General features: G+C 41.8%; 2 protein-coding genes across 3 annotated transcripts in view; one reads left to right on the plus strand and one right to left on the minus strand.

The window, feature by feature from the left end:
* Window positions 1-11,470, plus strand: part of CALU (calumenin) — a 30,310-nt gene extending 18,840 nt beyond the window's left edge. For both annotated transcript variants that reach the window (XM_004741815.3, XM_004741816.3), the window contains exons 4-7: window positions 1,080-1,246; window positions 2,070-2,130; window positions 7,430-7,629; window positions 9,083-11,470. In XM_004741815.3, the coding sequence (XP_004741872.1) occupies window positions 1,080-1,246; window positions 2,070-2,130; window positions 7,430-7,629; window positions 9,083-9,187 (533 nt within the window). In that variant the 3' untranslated portion in view covers window positions 9,188-11,470. The remainder of the gene's footprint in view (window positions 1-1,079; window positions 1,247-2,069; window positions 2,131-7,429; window positions 7,630-9,082) is intronic.
* A 1,434-nt stretch (window positions 11,471-12,904) lies between these two features.
* Window positions 12,905-16,680, minus strand: OPN1SW (opsin 1, short wave sensitive). Its single transcript, XM_004741814.3, has 5 exons — window positions 16,335-16,680; window positions 15,866-16,034; window positions 15,191-15,356; window positions 14,549-14,788; window positions 12,905-13,427 (listed from the first exon to the last, which is right to left on the minus strand). The coding sequence occupies exons 1-5, from the start codon at window positions 16,675-16,677 to the stop codon at window positions 13,308-13,310; spliced, it is 1,038 nt and encodes a 345-aa protein (XP_004741871.2). The 5' UTR covers window positions 16,678-16,680; the 3' UTR covers window positions 12,905-13,307.

The following is a 16,680-nucleotide window of genomic DNA, read 5'->3' on the forward strand; positions in this document are numbered from 1 at the left end:
ACTGAGTTTCATTCTTCTAGATTCTTATAGAGTCTAAATAACTACTGCTTCTGTAGTTCAGCAAACAGATGTTTAGGTCCAGCTTCAATTTGGTTGTAATCTAATGTTTATTTTTTGTTATGGCTTTATTGAGGTATAATTGACAAATAATACACTGCACATAATTAAAATGTACAATTGATGAATTTTGCCATAGGTATATACCAATGGACCCATCACTACAATCAAGATAAATGAATATAGCCATCACCCAAAAAGTTTCTTCGTGTCCCTTTATAGTTCTCCCTATCCCTGGGTAACCCCTGACCTATTTTCTATAACTCTGGATTAGTTTTGCATTCTATAATCTTACAGAAATGCGGAGGGGGGGGGTGTTGGCAAGCAGTACTTATAACTCATGGTAGATCTCTGAGTTGGCTGAAAAAACTAAAGTGTGACCTTCAGAGGATAATATTCTGTTGATTTGAATCAAAGTGGTCTTAATATGAGATAGGAGGTCTTTGATATCTAGCTTCTCAGTGGGAGCCTAATGTTCAATAAAAATAGCAATAGCTAACACTTACTCAGAGCCAACTATAAGCTAGGCACTATTCTGAGCACTTAGATTTTTTCGCTCACGCACACCTCCTAATAGTCCTGAGCAGCAGGCACTGCTGTTATCATTTTACAGATGAGTAGATTGAAGCACACTTTAGTTACTTGCCCACAGTCACACAGCTAGAAGGTGGTAGTTTAGGATTGAAACTGAAATAGTATGACTTTAGAACCACTGTCTCTCAGATATAACCAGAAAGCTTGAACCTTCTAGTAACCTTAACACCAAAAGTAGCAAAGTGTCACATAGTAGGTTACATAGCCAAGGAACCAGGGTTCCATTGGAATGGCAAACATTTACATTCAATTTGCACCTGACTTTGACTACCAAAACTGAATGCTTTCATACTGTTACAATTTTACCTGTGTAGTCGGGTTATTTCTTCATTGCTTGATTTATCTTTCTTGTAAATTGATTCCTCAGTCCACACATTTTCATGTTTTGTGGCAGTCTTATGATTTGACCTAAACGTTTTGTTTTCTAGATGATCCAGACCCTGATGATGGATTTAACTATAAACAGATGATGGTTAGAGATGAGCGGAGATTTAAAATGGCAGATAAGGATGGAGACCTCATTGCCACAAAGGAGGAATTCACAGCTTTCCTGCACCCTGAGGAGTATGACTACATGAAAGATATAGTAGTACAGGTTGGTGGAGAGTAGTGATTCTCAACGGAAACCCAGTTCCTCTTTTTGTTGCTTATACTGTTTTTCCTCTTTATTCTTTACTCTGTATCTGAAAGAATGACTTGCATTTATTTTTAAGCAAGCTCTAAGCCCCAGTGTCAGGCTTGAACTCACCACCCTGAGATCAAGAATCACATGCAGTACTGACTGAGTCAGCCAGTGCCCCAAGAAAATCCTGGGGTTTTTTGTTTGTTTGTTTTTTAATTAACACATAATGTATTATTAGCCCCAGGAGTACAGGTCTGTGAATCGCCAGGTTTACACACTTCATAGCACATACCTTCCTGAATGTCCATAACCCCACCACCCTCTCTCTACCCCCTACCCCCAGCAACCAAATATCCTGTTTTTAAAAATGTCCCATAACCAGTGATCAGACACTAATAACAGTAATATTGAAGAATTCTCACAGAAGGCAGTTACCAATAAAACAAACTACAGACTTTATAGTTTTATAAACATAAAATATAGACTATAGTTATAGACATACTGGTCACATCTCCTGTTAGAATGACTTCAGCATGACTCGGGCTATTCCACATCATCATGGGCTTAGTGGGATAGTCATTTTTAAACGGTACCAGTGTTTCCCAAGAAGATTCATAGTTATTTTGGGTTGAAGCATAAAAAATAAGTGATGTTTTACCATTTTTTAGCTGGGAAATGGCAGTTTCCTGTGGTCTAACCATACCCACACATAAACATATATGTTTATGCTTTAATGAATGATAAGTTATTGCCTAAATCTCATCCAGATACTTATTTTGTCTCCTCTTCTGTCTAGGAAACAATGGAGGATATAGATAAGAATGCTGATGGTTTCATAGATCTTGAAGAGTATATTGGTAAGTCTGTTTTTACTGTTTTTCCTAGGAGAAGCTGAGAAGCTCTGTGGAAGTGCGTTAGTGCATAGAAATAATTTATCCCATGGGTCAACCCTTAGCGTGTCATTAAGGCCAGATGAGCATGAGGAATAATGGGTTGTGATAAAGCATCTGAAGCAGCACTGTCCAGTCAAAATGTAAATGTGAGGCACATACGTATTTTTACTTTTTTAATAGCCACGTCAAGTTTCTTTAAAACATTATTTTCAATAATATATTTTATTTAACCTAATATTCGAAAATACTATACTTTCTATGTGTTACCAATATAAAGTTAGGATTTTTTTTATTCTGTGTTCAAAAGCATATTTTATACTTGCAGCACATTTCAGTTCAGACCAGCCACATTTCAAGTTCATGATAACCCCGTGTGGCCAGCGGCTACCATATTGGATAGCAGTGATACAGTGCATCCCAGATGCCTATGTAATTGACAGTAAAGAGTTGCAGGGAGCCTAGGCTGGCATTAGGAAACCCAAGAGAGGAAGGTAGGGAATAGAATAAAAGAGGTTGGTGGGGTGCCTGGGTGGCTCAGCGGGTTGGGCCTTTGCATTTGGCTTGGGTCGTGATTTTGGGGTCCTGGGATTGAGTCCTGCATCGGGCTCTCTGCTCAGCAGGGAGCCTGCTTCTTCCTCTCTCTCTCTCTCTCTCTTTGCCTACTTGTGATCTCTCTCTGTCAAATAAATAAATAAAATCTTAAAAAGATCCGTGAGTAAATAAATGACCACGAGTTGCTGATTTCTCTTAGATCCTTTCTTTGTTCCTTTTCATGATTTTCTGTTGTGTTTTCTGTCTAGGTCTTCTGTCTCCTTTATTTTCAAACATGTCCTTTGAATTAAACAAGTTATTTCTTTTCTCAGATTTATATATAAGGTTATTTACTTAAATTACTCCCTGAATATTTACCCTTCTTTTCTTCAAAGACTCACTGATGTGTTTTGAGTTTTTTAGAAAAGAGAGATGAGCAGTAGAAGATAAATTTTTTTTTTTTTTTTTTTAAACACCAAAATGGTTATTTTTAATGGAGTTCATCAGCACAGCGGAAATAAATGTCTGGGTGCACTTACTGAGCCTGTTTCAAAGTTGAGTATTTCGGCCTTTAAATATTTAATTATTTTATCTTTCGTTCTTGTCTTTTGCCATTTTATCACCATTGCTAAAACTGAGGAACTCATTTGACCCTCCAGAGGAGAGGAATTAAGGTTTATAACTGTTAAGTACCATCATTTATCAAGCACTGAGGTCAAAGAAGGAGATAGATACTTCTTTCTACATCTCTATCATACAGGTCCAAGGGCAGAGGAATTGTATTTTGAAACTATTAAAACTATCAACTGTGTGTATGTATGTTTGTTACTTTCTTTTGTAAATGATCAACTAATGTAAACATTTACACTGAGGATGCAGGGCTTTGTGAACCTGAAAGTCTCCCCCGCAGTGTCTCCCAGTTTCTGGGGATTGTGCTAGTTTCTACCCTGTTGAGGAAAGAGATCATAAACCAGACGGTCATTGTCTCTCATATTTAGCATTAATAAGTCGTCCCTGGAGTTACACTGTTGAGTATTTTTAGTCTTTAAATTTGTTATAGAGGCACCTGGGTGGCTCAGTTGGTTAGGCGTCTGCCTTTGGCTTGGGTTGTGATCCCCGAGTCCTGGGTTTGAACTCCATGTCAGATTCTTTGCTCAGCAGGAAGCTGCTTCCCCCTCTCCGCTCCGCCTGCTTGTTCACTCTGTCAAATAAGTAAATACAATTTTTTTTAAAAAATGAAAAATAAATTTGTTATAGAACATTGCAAACACATAAAATTAGAATAGTATAATGAACCCCTGTGTACCTATGCCCAGCCCTAACAGCCATCAGCCCATGGCCAGTCCTTTTAAATCTTCAACTATTCCCCCCCACACACTTTTTTAATTTTAATTCTTTTGAAGTAAATACCAGTTATCATCTCATCTCATCTGTAAGCATTGGGTTATGTATCTCTAAAAATTTTTTTTACATAATCTCAAAATTTTTTTGAGATTATATTTTAAAAGGATTAACTCTTTCTTAAATAGAAAATTCAATATTATTGTCATCTTATTTAGCTTTAAAATGTACTTAAATTATGGTGTTTTTTTTTTTAAAGATTATTTATTTGACAGAGAAAGAGAGATCACAAGTAGGCAGAACAACAGGCAGAGAGAGAGGAAGGGAAGCAGGCTCCCTGCTGAGCAGAGAGCCCGACGCAGGGCTTGATCCCAGGACCATGGGATCATGACCTGAGCTGAAGGCAGAGGCTTTAACCCACTGAGCCACCCAGGCACCCCTGTATTTTTTTTTTATATATATAGTATTTAAAATACTGTTAATAGTATGTCTTTCAAAGAGTGCCTAGGGGCTCAAGCATCAAGACTCTTGATTTTGGCTCAGGTAGTGATCTCAGGTCAGGGTCATGAAATTAGCCCCTCATTAGACTGTGCGCTCAGCGTGGAATCTGCTTGTCCCTCTCCCTCTGTTGCCTTGCTTGCTTCTCGCTTGCTCTCTCAAATAAATAAAATCTCTGAAAAAAATAAAAATATATAAAAGTATGGGTTTTTTTCATTCATTTGTTTATTCAAAAGTACCCTCTCTTTTTTTTTTTTTTTTTTTAAGATTTTATTTATTTTATTTGACAGACAGAGATCACAAGTAGGCAGAGAGGCAGGCAGAGAGAGAGAGAGAGAGGAGGAAGCAGGCTCCCCGCTGAGCAGAGAGCCCGATGCGGGACTCGATCCCAGGACCCTGAGATCATGACCTGAGCCGAAGGCAGCGGCTTAACCCACTGAGCCACCCAGGCGCCCCTCAAAAGTACCTCTCTTAAGTACACGTTTATTCCATCTCTAATTCAGAATTTCCTCATAGGTGTACTGTGAAAGTTTTTCTTGGCCCGCAGGAGAGCTAGTCCAGCAGCTCATACAAAAACATTTTCTGAATGTGCTGTAACATAGATAAAGAACTAGGAAGTCCTACTTTGAGTTATTCCTTCTTTTTGTTTTGTTTTGTTTTAAAAAAAGGTCTACTCTTAGCCCTCAAATTCAGAAAGACAGCAATACCAGATGACAATAATATAGTTTAGTAACAAGTTCATCCTTTATTCAAGGTAAAATAGTCCACGGATTGGGGAGTGCAATGCCTAACAAGCAGTGGAGCACTTTCCCCAAGGGATTTTGGGCAAAAGTGAGTTTTATAAAGCATTAGAAGTAGTAACAGAAACAGATATGATTGGCTAGAAGGCTAGGGATTTCCTTGTAGGGCTGGCAGTTCCTGTTTTCTAGGGTCAGGTAAGCTGCAATTGTGCAATTGGAGAATTGTGATTGCATATGTTAAATTTCCTTGCAGGGTGGTATTTCCCCTAAGCGCAGGCTAACTTGGGTTCAAATCGGTGGTGTGGGCCATGCTACCTGAGCCACCTCTATTTTGTGGGTTTCAATGTATGAATTAGCTTTATCACAACTAAATAGCTACCTTTCCTTAGAACTGCTAGACATATATTAGGTGTGTTCCCATATCTTGTATGCAGTGCACATACACTTACTTCGATGTAGTAAACTCAGTAGTCTTCAGACCTCTTCACTCACATAATTCTGAAAGAATTTTGCCAAACAGTATTCCCTTACACATTTTAAAGTTGGCATCTACAGTATTTAAGTAGAAGTTCATATTTTTTTAAAAAAGATTTTATTTATTTATTTGAGGGAGCAAGTGGGGGTGGGGGTACGGAGAGGCAGAGGGAAAAGCTGACTCCCTGCTGAGCAGGTAGACTGACTTTGGGCTCAGTCCCAGGACCCTGAGATCATGATGTGAGCCGAAGGCAGACACTTAACCAATCGAGCCACCCAGGCGCCCCTAAGTAGACATTTAAACAATTGTGAAGAATCTCTCTCGGCTATAATACTGAATTTTAAAGTACCTTAACTCTTATATAAATCTAGTAAAATTCAAGTACCATAGCAACTTCTTGCCTATAGTGTTCATATAAGTAATTTGAACAAACCAACTTTATTTGTTTATTTATTTATTTTAGTTGTGGGGTGGGGCTGGTAGGAGGAGAGGAGATAGAGAATCCTAAGCAGGCTTCATGCCCCACACAGAACCTGACTCTGGTCTTGATCCCACACCCCTGAGATCATGACCTGAGCCGAAAGCAAGAGTCAGATGGTTGACCAACTGAGCTTTGCAGGTGCCTCTGAACAAACCAACTTCAGAAGATAATTAGGAAAGTCACATTTGGACTGAGTATTCAATAGTCCCCAAAGTTCATTTTTTGAAATGTGATCATGGACATTATAGCATATATATAGCCATCATTTTTAGAGATACATTTTTAAAAGTACTTAGTAATTGGTTTGGGTTTCTAGCATACACTTCTAAAGTTTTCTTTAGAATTTAAAATAGCACCTTTCTAGTAGCAGTACGTTTAGCTAGCTACCTTGGGTGGAAATGGAATGTAGGGAACAGCTATCTTTTAAAAGTTAATCTTTATCTTTCTGGACGCTAGTCATTGCCCTTTATTTCTGCATTTCTTGAGGGCTAAGGATTCTCTTTGCACTCCTATTACAATCAGCTACTAGAAACATTCTTCTTTTTTTTTTTTTAATTTTAATTCAGTTTAGTTAACATATAGTGTATTATTAGTTTCAGGGGCAGAATTTATGCAATTCATTAGTTGCATATAACACCCGGTGCTCTTTGTGTCGAGGGCCATCTCCCCATTATCCTGTCCCCCATCCTCAGTTCCCTATAGTTAAAAGTCTCTTATGGTTTGCCTACTTCTCTGTTTTTATCTTATTTTTCCTTCCCCTGCCTTATGTTAATCTGTTCTGTATCTTAAATTCCACATATGAGTGAAATCATACGGTATTTGTCTTTCTCTTGAGTTATTTTGCTTAGCGTAATACTCTGTAGTTGTTGGAAATGGCAAGATTTCATTCTTTTTGCTGGCTGAGTAATATTCCAGTGTATGACTTTACCATATCTTACCCATTTATCTGTTGGTGGACATCTGGGCTCTTTCCATATTTTGGCTATTAAGTATATTAAGCAGTTGGAAATATTCTTGTTATAAGGTCATTGAGTAAGCCTCAGGAAAATGCCTTGCTTTCTCTGACCTAAAATACCTTTGTAATTGCTACTAGGTTCCAGGCAGATGGATGAGCAAGAAGAGTTAAGCCAGATTACCATGTGGCAGTCTTGAGAAAAAGACAAACTTACCTTTTGTATTATGTACATGTGTGTGCAGGTGACATGTACAGCCATGATGGAAATGCTGATGAGCCGGAGTGGGTAAAGACAGAAAGAGAACAGTTTGTTGAGTTTCGAGATAAGAACCGTGATGGGAAGATGGACAAGGAAGAGACCAAAGACTGGATTCTCCCCTCAGACTATGATCATGCAGAGGCAGAAGCCAGGCACCTAGTCTATGAATCCGACCAGAACAAGGTAAGTCTGGCTAGGCCCAAACAACCTGGTAGTGATCGAAGTCTGTTTCTAGGGAATTGCCTAAAACATTCCTATTGAGGTACATAGAGCATGTAAGGTCTTAATTGGTCTAAGTCTGCTACAAATACTAAGTCGACAATTGAAAATTAATAGGGCAGTGCTAGCTAGGTGATCTCATTTTAGAAATCCCTATGCCCATGGGCGCCTGGGTGGCTCAGTGGGTTAAGCCGCTGCCTTCGGCTCAGGTCATGATCTCAGGGTCCTGGGATCGAGTCCCACATTGGGCTCTCTGCTCAGCGGGGAGCCTGCTTCCTTCTCTCACTCTCTATCTGCCTGCCTCTCTGCCTACTTGTGATCTCTGTCAAATAAATGAGATCTTTTAAAAAAAAAAAAAAAAAAATCCCTATGCCCAGTAGTGTTCACACCATTGGAGGCATTTGGCTTCAGGATAGAACCTCTGTATGTAGTGTATGTCCAGTGTGCATCATCTGTCATCTTCAGATCCCCAAGAAATGTTCTCTGCTTTTTTCCCCTCTGTTATTTCCTTTGTGCTTTTACCTATTACAGGTTCATTTGCATGCTCAGAGTTGGTCATTTCCTTCTTAAATACATTTTTTAAAATTAAGTTCTTTGTAGTAGGTTATAAATCAGCATTTATCTGGAGCTTGTTAAAAGTTTTCTTGATCATTTATCTGAGGCATTTGTTTCATAAAAAGAGTGGTAGTCTCACTAAGCCGTCACCTTTTCAACAATTGAATGCTCTGCCTAGAGTAGGCTGAAAATCGATCTAAAGATGGAGGGTTTTGTATTCTGAACATTCTCCAGTCTAGGCCAGTCTTTGCTTTCAAATGCGGTGTCTTATCATCTGAGCCGTTTTAAGGGACAGTCTGTTTTGAGTTCTTGCTGCAGTCACTTCAGTAGCCAGGTGCTGTGTCTCGAGATATGTGAGAAAAGGAAACTCCCAAGGTTATCCCTTGTGAATCTGGCCTAGATAATTTTTGAGCTGAGTGTCTGAGCCTTTGTTAGGGGTTGTGTCTGGAATCTGTTGCTGGCTAAGGCATAGCAGGGGTGAAAACTTCGTGCGGACGTTAGCAGATTTTATTGTTCCTGTTAGGCAATGACTGGATTCACTTTAAAGTATTTTCCCCAGTTCTTCCTGTCTCTTACCTATACATAGGAGATGGCCCACATTTTGCTGGATGCATTAAGTTACTGAGCTATGTTATTTCCACCCTTCCACTTTTAACGTTCTTGATAAGAAAAATGTGTTAATTGCTATTTTCTTCCCTCTTTGTATGTTGTGGAGGCTTGGGGGTGAAGGTTGAGTTCACATTAATTTAGTAGGAATTTGAATCTTAAATCCTGACTAACCCCGTTTTGTTTTATAGTGGTGTTGCTAAATTGGGAATGGGAAATCGTTTTTTCCTCAATTTACTCTTCTCTCTAATTTCAGGACGGCAAGCTTACCAAGGAGGAGATTGTTGACAAGTATGATTTGTTTGTGGGCAGCCAGGCCACAGATTTTGGTGAGGCCTTAGTACGACATGATGAGTTCTGAGCTGCAGACAGAGGAATCCACATTTCTTCCAAAGTAATTTATTTTTACAGCCTCTGGTTTCACATGAAATTGTTTGCGCTACTGAGACTGTTATTACAAACTTTAAGACCTGAAAAGGTGTAATGAAAACCATCCCGTCCCCATTCCTCCTCCTCTTCGAGGTACCGGAGGGAACTGTGCTTCTGAGGAACAACTCTAATTAGTACACTTGTGTTTGTAGATTTACACTTTGTATTATGTATAACATGGTGTGTTTATTTTTGTATCTGTTCTCTGGTTGGGAGTATGATATGAAGGATCAACATCCTCAACTCACGCTGTAGGCAGACGATAGCCCTTCACTCTTTCTCAACCCTTGCCATATAATTTTTGTAATTCTGACTTAACTAATTTTTTAAGCCTGAGATCAATAAGAGATATTTAGGAGAAAGAAAAGGGAAAAAATACACCCCACTATTTTATTTAGAGAGACAACACTTCATCTTGCTTATTGAAAAGTGTTTCGTAAGTAGTAGGGGCCACATATTCCATTCAGTTGCTCTCAGTCCAGCAATTGATTGTGGCATTATCTGGGCGAGGACAGATCCCTGTGCTGTCAGAAAGCTTGGCTCAACTTGATTTCGTTCAGTGTTTTTCTTCCCAGTAGGACTAGCTGTTCGCTAATTTTGCCAGGCACAGCTGTGTGGGAAGAGTTAGGGCCAGTGTCTTGAAAATCAATCAAGTGAGTGTGATCTCTTTACAGAGCTATACATAGAAACAGCTGGAAAACTAAGGGAAAAGTACAAGTGTTTTTAGGGCACACACTTTCTTTAGGGTGTGCATCTGTTGAAGTGCTCAAGACTGTCTTGCCTATTGAATCACTGTAAGTGCCCCGTTTAGCTCCTTTTTCCCCAGGTGTTCCTAGGAATTAATCTTGCTTTCACTACAGTTAAAATGTACTCCTTTTCAATTATGTCATTTCATTGAAAGTGCCTTTAATGAGAGAAATGATCACCAAATGAGGGTTTTCTTGAGAAACCCTGAGATGAAATAAAGAGTTTATTTGGGCCACCTTATATGAAGCTTACAACCTCCCAATGTATTGGGGATTTTTTTTTTCCTTCTCTTCCCTTTCTCTTTCAGACAGTGGTTAAATAGCAGTATTAGTTAGGAGCTTGGTTGCAGTGTTCTTATCTTGTGGGCTGGTTTCCAAAAACCACATGCTGCTGAATTTACCAGGGATCCTCATACCTCAGAATGCTAACCACTTACTACCAGGCCTATTTCTGTGTCAGCTGAAGAGCTTGAACTCAGACTCAAAGATGAGAGGGCCTACAAGAGGACTCTTTGGTTTGAGGACTGTAGCTCAACTTTCTTGCCTTTGACCCATTGCCCCCTCTCTGCGCTGCCCCCAGAAAAGTTTATCGTGGATCAGCAGGTTGCCAATTCTTGTCAAAGAGAGGGACGTTGTAGAAAGAGCTGAAGAAGCCGCCTTCTGTTCCCAACTCACCTTTACCCATAGTTTATGTAACACGAACTCTGTCTTTTTTGGTCCTTTTCTTACAGATGGACCTCTTTTGAGAAGAATTATTGTATTCCAAACCTTTTTAGCCCTCAGGTTACTAAGATAAATATATGTATATCTAACCTTTATTATTTCATATATCTTTCTGGATAATACATTCAGGTGGTGCTGGGTGATTATTATAATCTGAACCTAGGTGTATCCTTTGGTCTTCCATGATCATGTTGAAGTGGACTACTTGGCCTGGTTAAAAGCCAGACTATAACGTAATTTGATCCTGGCCTTTGCATTGAGCTCTTGAGAGTGGATACACTCTTTTTAACCCCAGTATAGGGGAATGTAAATTCTCTGCTCTCCAGATTCCCCATTTTTATCATTCAGAAGATCAAAGATGATAACATCAACCCAGGATTAGAGAGGGCACATCATGAATGGAGGGGCAGGAGGGCCTTGCAGCTCACTAGGTACAGAGAACCCAGGCCTGATGTTAAAGTTATGCACTTAGAAAGCAAACCTTCATATGCTGAAATGGCAAGTTCTGGATACTGGGTGCTCAGCAGCAAGCATACGCTAACCTCTGATGACCCCGGATTATCTTTTTGGTTTCAGTCAAGCCTGAGGCTGGTGAACAGTAGCTACACACCCACATTGTGTGTTCTGTGAATGCTAGCTCTCTTAAATTTGGATACTGATTATTTTTTATAGAGTGTAAACCAAGTTTTATATTCTATAATGCAAACAGGTACCTATCTGTTTCTAAATAAAACTGTTTACATTCATGGTGGGGTATGAGTATGTCCTTTATTCTCTTAAGAAATGGAATCCTTGCTTAGAAAGATGGGTGCTATAAACTGTCAAGAAAAGGAGGTCTAGAAGTTCTACCATGCTTCCTCCCCATCCCAGAGAAGGTCTGCCTTCTCCCAGATTAGCTATTCCTTTTTTATTTCTGAAATTCTCTGGCATCTTCCTCACTGCAGCTGGACCCCTTCTTTCCCTTCTTTGCTTTCCTCAGGCTGTATGACTGGAGGGGAGTCCAGCTGCTCATTACAGAATTACCTGATACCAAACACAAGCCGTTCCTGAACGCACACACAGCATTTATCTTGACTTTTATTTCAACAAGGCTCCTTTTCAAGGGGTTCAGAAGGGAAGCATCAAGTATCAAGTTTTTTGAACATTTTGGTTTATAGTTTATAGATGATATTAAGAGGTACATAGACATTTTGAGAACATGAAGGGAATTAACTGTTAACTTTACTAAATAATGCAGCTTAAGACAGATGTGTACGTTTAGCCAAATTCGGTGGGAGGAGCTCGAATAATTCATGCTGGCTCAGGAGCTTCCGTATATGGCTGTCCCTGCCAGAACTAGTGGGTTATTGGCTGTGGTGGCATAAAGACGGTCTTTCAAACTTATATTTGGGGCCTACTCAAGGTTTTGGTTTTTTCTTTATATCTCCCATTTCTAGGGTGTTTAAGTTTGTTCTAATTCCAAATGTATCATCTCAGAACAGATCCCCCAATAAGGAAAAAAAAAATTACAAAAAAGATAAGTTTATTTTTTTAACAACTTAATTTTATTTTATATTTTTCAGCATTCCAACATTGTTTATGCAGCACACCCAGTGTTCCATACAATATGTGCCCTCCTTAATACCCACCCCACCCCCCACCAAAACCCTCAGTTTATTTTTCAGAGTCTGCAGTCTCTCATGCTTCATCTCCCCCTCTGGTTTATCCCAATTTCACTTTTCCTTTCCTTCTCCTAATGTCTAATGTCCTCCATGTTATTCCCTGTGCTCCACAAGTAAGTGAAACATGTAATTGACTCTCTGCTCGACTTACTTCACTCAGCATAATCTCTTCCAGTCCTGTCCACGTTGATACAAAAAGTTAAGTATTCATCCTTTCTGATGGAGGCATAATATTCCATTGTATATAATGACCACATCTTCTTTATCCATTTGTCTGTTGAAGGGCATCTTGGTTTTTTCCACAGTTGGCCATTGCTGCTATGAACATTGGGGTACAGATGGCCCTTCTTTTCACTATATCTGTATCTTTGGGGTAATTGCAGGGTCATAGAGTAACTCTATTTTTAATTTCTGAAGAAATCTCCACACTGTTTTCCAAAGTGGGTGCACCAACTTGCATTCCCACCAACCGTGTAAGAGGATTCCCCTTTCTCTACTTCCTCTCCAACACTTGTTATTTCTTATCCTGTTAATTTTGGCCATTCCAGCTGGTGTAAGGTGATATCTCAATGTGGTTTTGATTTGAATTTCCCTAGTGGCTTATCCATACACTGAAAAATCCATACTCCTTTATCGTGGCCTCATACTTAATCAGTTCTCCAAGTGTTATGAATGATGCCACTTAGGAGTAGAAATTGAGGATTGTTGACATGGCCTTTGGAGTGACCTGAAGAAGACCCAGTTGGAACAATAGCTTTGTAGGTAGGAAAGGAGCAGTAGGAAAATGGAAAGTTGAGTCCCTGAATTCCCACTATTCCCTTCCCATCTTATTCTGCATCTGTTAGTTTGGTTTTTGAGAGAGAGAGAAGAAATTTCTCTAAATGTAAAATCCTAATTGCTGCAGGTAAGCCAGTATGGCTCCTTAGTTGGGGCCAACTTGACTGGGAGAGACAGAAGAGACTTCTGTTTTCTGGGAGCTGGACATTTCAGAATCGTCTGTCATGGGCTTCCCACACACCATCTCCATGATGCAGGCTCGGAACTGGAAGGAAAGGGCGGAATTGGAGCTAGCCCCTTGTGACCAGTACAGAGGAAGTACATCAAGAAATACGGGGGACAAAGAGATCTCTTGGTTTGTATTCCCAAAGCCTCGTGCTTATACCCAGGATCTCCTCACATGGTTGGTTGGTTTTCCTTTTAAACATTTTATTTATTAAAGAATGAGTGGAGGGAGGGGGACAGAGAAAGAGAAAAACAGACTCCATGCTGAGCATGAAGCCTGACACGGGGCTCTATCCCAGGACCCAGAGATCCTGACCCGAGCCAAAGGCAGACGCTTACCTGAATGAGCCAGCCAGGTGTCCTCTCCTCAGGTGGTTTTGAATACAAATGCCTAATCCTTAGAGCTATTCCTGGGTCTACATTAATAATTCCTACATATTTTGGCTCAGAGGCTTCGCTGTCAGGAAACCGCCAAGCAGCACTTGCCTCATCAAAATACTCAAAAGCAAGGCCAGAGTAGGCCTGCCCACCCACCCCACCATTATTAGGGGGTGCTCCCAATTGGAAGGAATTGCCAGTTTTGTTCCCATCCAGAAGTTTTGAATCCGTCTTTGTGGACTGAGGAAACAAAATAGCTATTCATTCTCAAAGCAGGGAGTTTGCCCCATAAGAGAAGAACTCTCTTAGATTCATCTAAGTTTGGGTTTTTATTAGCTCAGATACAGAATTTGGATTAGGAGGCCACTTGGTACCTTCAGGTGATGAGCTGTATTAGAGATTTATGAATGTGTTGGATTCCTGTGCTTTTGCATACAATCGTGCAAGCTGGCAGTTGGAAGGGAAAGGATTTAGAGCTTCTGAAATGGAGGGACTAGGAATTTAGGAGAATGATTAATCTATTAGTTTTTCAGAAAAACTCCTTTCGCTTCACATCCTGCCCCTCAGAGCAAACTGATTTTTATGGCTCAAGTTATGTTTTCTCTGGATTCTGTTACCTTATCTCAGTAACCGCACCCATCGCCCTGTGCTTACCAAGGGCTTCCCTTGTTCAACCCTCAGAACCTTTTGAGTGGAGTCTAAGGTGCTCTGAATCAAAAGTTGTTAGAAAAGAACCAGGTCTTACCAACGGGGTTTCATAGGAGTGTAAATAGAGAGCTTTACCTGCTTATTCATGAAGCAATAGATGATGGGGTTGTAGACACAAGCACTCTTGGAGAAGAAGGCAGGAATGGTGACCAGCCGTAGGTCCACCCCGTGGTTCCGGTTGTTGATCAAGTACATGGCCATTGCAGCATAGGGCGTGTAACAGAAACAAAAGGACCCCACCATCACCACCACCATCCGGCTCACCTCCCGCTCGGCCTTCTGGGTTGAAGCAGACTCCTGTTGCTGGGCTGCAACCTGGGCAGAGCACAGAGGAATATTCTCTTCTCCCTGGCCCTCAACTCCCACATCTCCACCCTTTCCTACCAGGGGGGCGTCCCCTCCAATGGCCGCTCTTCTGTCCCAGCTTCTGGCCTAGTGCCTCTTGCTCTCCTTCCCTGAGGAAGGCGAGTGGAGACGGCTCTCTGGTCTGTGACTTAGGAAGGGATCACACGAATCTCTTACCACACATTTGAGCCCTACTCTTCCCACCATTCCATCATACTCCCTGCCCCCACTTTCTTCACTGCTTTTAGATATCCCCTCTACCTGGCTGTGGACGTTTCCAGAGGTCTCCTGTTCTAAAGCCCTTACCCACTCTTCCCGCTCATTTGGAGCCCCATGACTGCCCCCCTCCCGAACCTCACAAAAATCACTCACGGCTCGGAGGGCTCCCAGCAGCTGTGAGTAGGAGAAGCAGATGAGGGAGAGAGGCACAATGAAGCAGAAGATAAAGAGGAACCAGGTGTAGTACTCGCTGCGGTATTTGGTGCCCACAGTGTACCAGTCGGGGCCGCAGGAGCACTGCAGGCCCTCAGGGATGTACCTGCAAGGGACCAAGCACTCACCCACCGGACAAGCACTTACCCACTGCAGGGCTCACCACAAGAATGAGTGGAGTGGGAGCTGAGATTCTGGACTGTGCTCTCCACTTAGAGGATACTCCAGGACTCCCTGCAGGGGCAGTTTCTGCCCTTACCAGCTGAGGCTATAGCAATTCCAACTGCAGGGTGAACGTTAGCACTTGCCTCCCACAGCCTCACCTACTCCACCAGCTCTTTAAAAGTGGAAGTTAGGGGCGCCTGGGTGGCACAGTTAAGCCTCTGACCCTTGGTTTTGGCTGGGTCTCAGGGTCATGAGACTGAGCCCCACATCGTGTGCCACATTGAGGGCAGAGTCTGCGTAAGACTCCCTCTCCCTCTGACCCTCCCCGACCCTCGCCCTCTCTCTAAAAGAAATAAATTTTTAAAAGGTCAAAGACTAAGGTCATACCCAACTCTCTCCACCCACACCAACCTGAGCTCCTAGCTCAGCACCATTGCCCTACACCCTCACCGGCTCCAGCCAAAGAAGGGCGGGATGGAGACGCCGATACCAATGGTCCAGGTAGCCAGGACCACCATCAGTGCGTGCTTGGAGCTGAAGCGGAAGTTGCCGAAGGGCTTACAGATGACCAGGTAGCGCTCAAAGGCCAGGAAGGCCAGTGACCAGCCTGTCACCAGACCTGTAGTGAAACGTGAGAGTAATTGGGGTAGACAGCCCCACCCAGCCTGGCAAGCAGCGTGACTTACAGATGGTGGAGCAAGAAGGGGTAAAGAAGGTATTGGACTGATGGTTGGTGTGGAGTTTGGGACTTGGTTAAACTTCTAGTCCCGGCTGCTTTGTACCCCAATGATAAAGAACACCAAACTCCCTTTTTCCCTGGCTCCTCTTTTAGGGGCCCACTCAAACCCAACATTCTGGCCCCTGCTTCCAATCCTGAAGCAATTCTTTGTCTCCCCCAAGTCTCCTTCCCTGCCAGTACCTGCTATAGTTCCCAGGAAGGCCTCCAAAGCACAAATAAGGGGCCCAAAGATGAAGTATCCGTGACAGCTGGCGATGAAGACGCTGGACACAGAGATGCAGTAGATGAAACCCCCCAGGGACACATTGACCAGAATATAGTTGAGTGGCTGTCGCAATTTTTTGTAGCGGAGGGTGGCCACCAGCACCGTGGCATTGAGTGGTGTCCCTGCAAAGAAGACAAAGCCCATGAAGACTGCCTGGAGGCGGAAGGCCCAGACCGGGGCAATGTGGTACTGAGGCCCATCCCATGGCCCCACCAAGGAGATGTTCTTGAACAGATAAAACTCCTCCTCCCCTGACATCTT

The sequence above is a fragment of the Mustela putorius genome, unplaced genomic scaffold (assembly GCF_011764305.1).
Source record: "Mustela putorius furo isolate JIRA1106 unplaced genomic scaffold, ASM1176430v1.1 tig00003845_pilon_pilon_pilon, whole genome shotgun sequence".
NCBI classification, from domain to species: Eukaryota; Metazoa; Chordata; class Mammalia; order Carnivora; family Mustelidae; genus Mustela; species Mustela putorius.

Bases quoted from the DNA above. Each gene is read 5' to 3' on its own strand.
- OPN1SW (XM_004741814.3), bottom strand. From the start codon at position 16,677: ATGTCAGGGGAGGAGGAGTTTTATCTGTTCAAGAACATCTCCTTGGTG. The intron at 15,357-15,865 runs GTGAGGGTGTAG...GGTCCCTTGCAG, and splicing joins CCCTTCTTTGGCTGGAGCCG to GTACATCCCTGAGGGCCTGC. The intron at 13,428-14,548 runs GTAAAGCTCTCT...CTTTCCTTCCAG, and splicing joins ATTGCTTCATGAATAAGCAG to TTCCGAGCCTGCATCATGGA.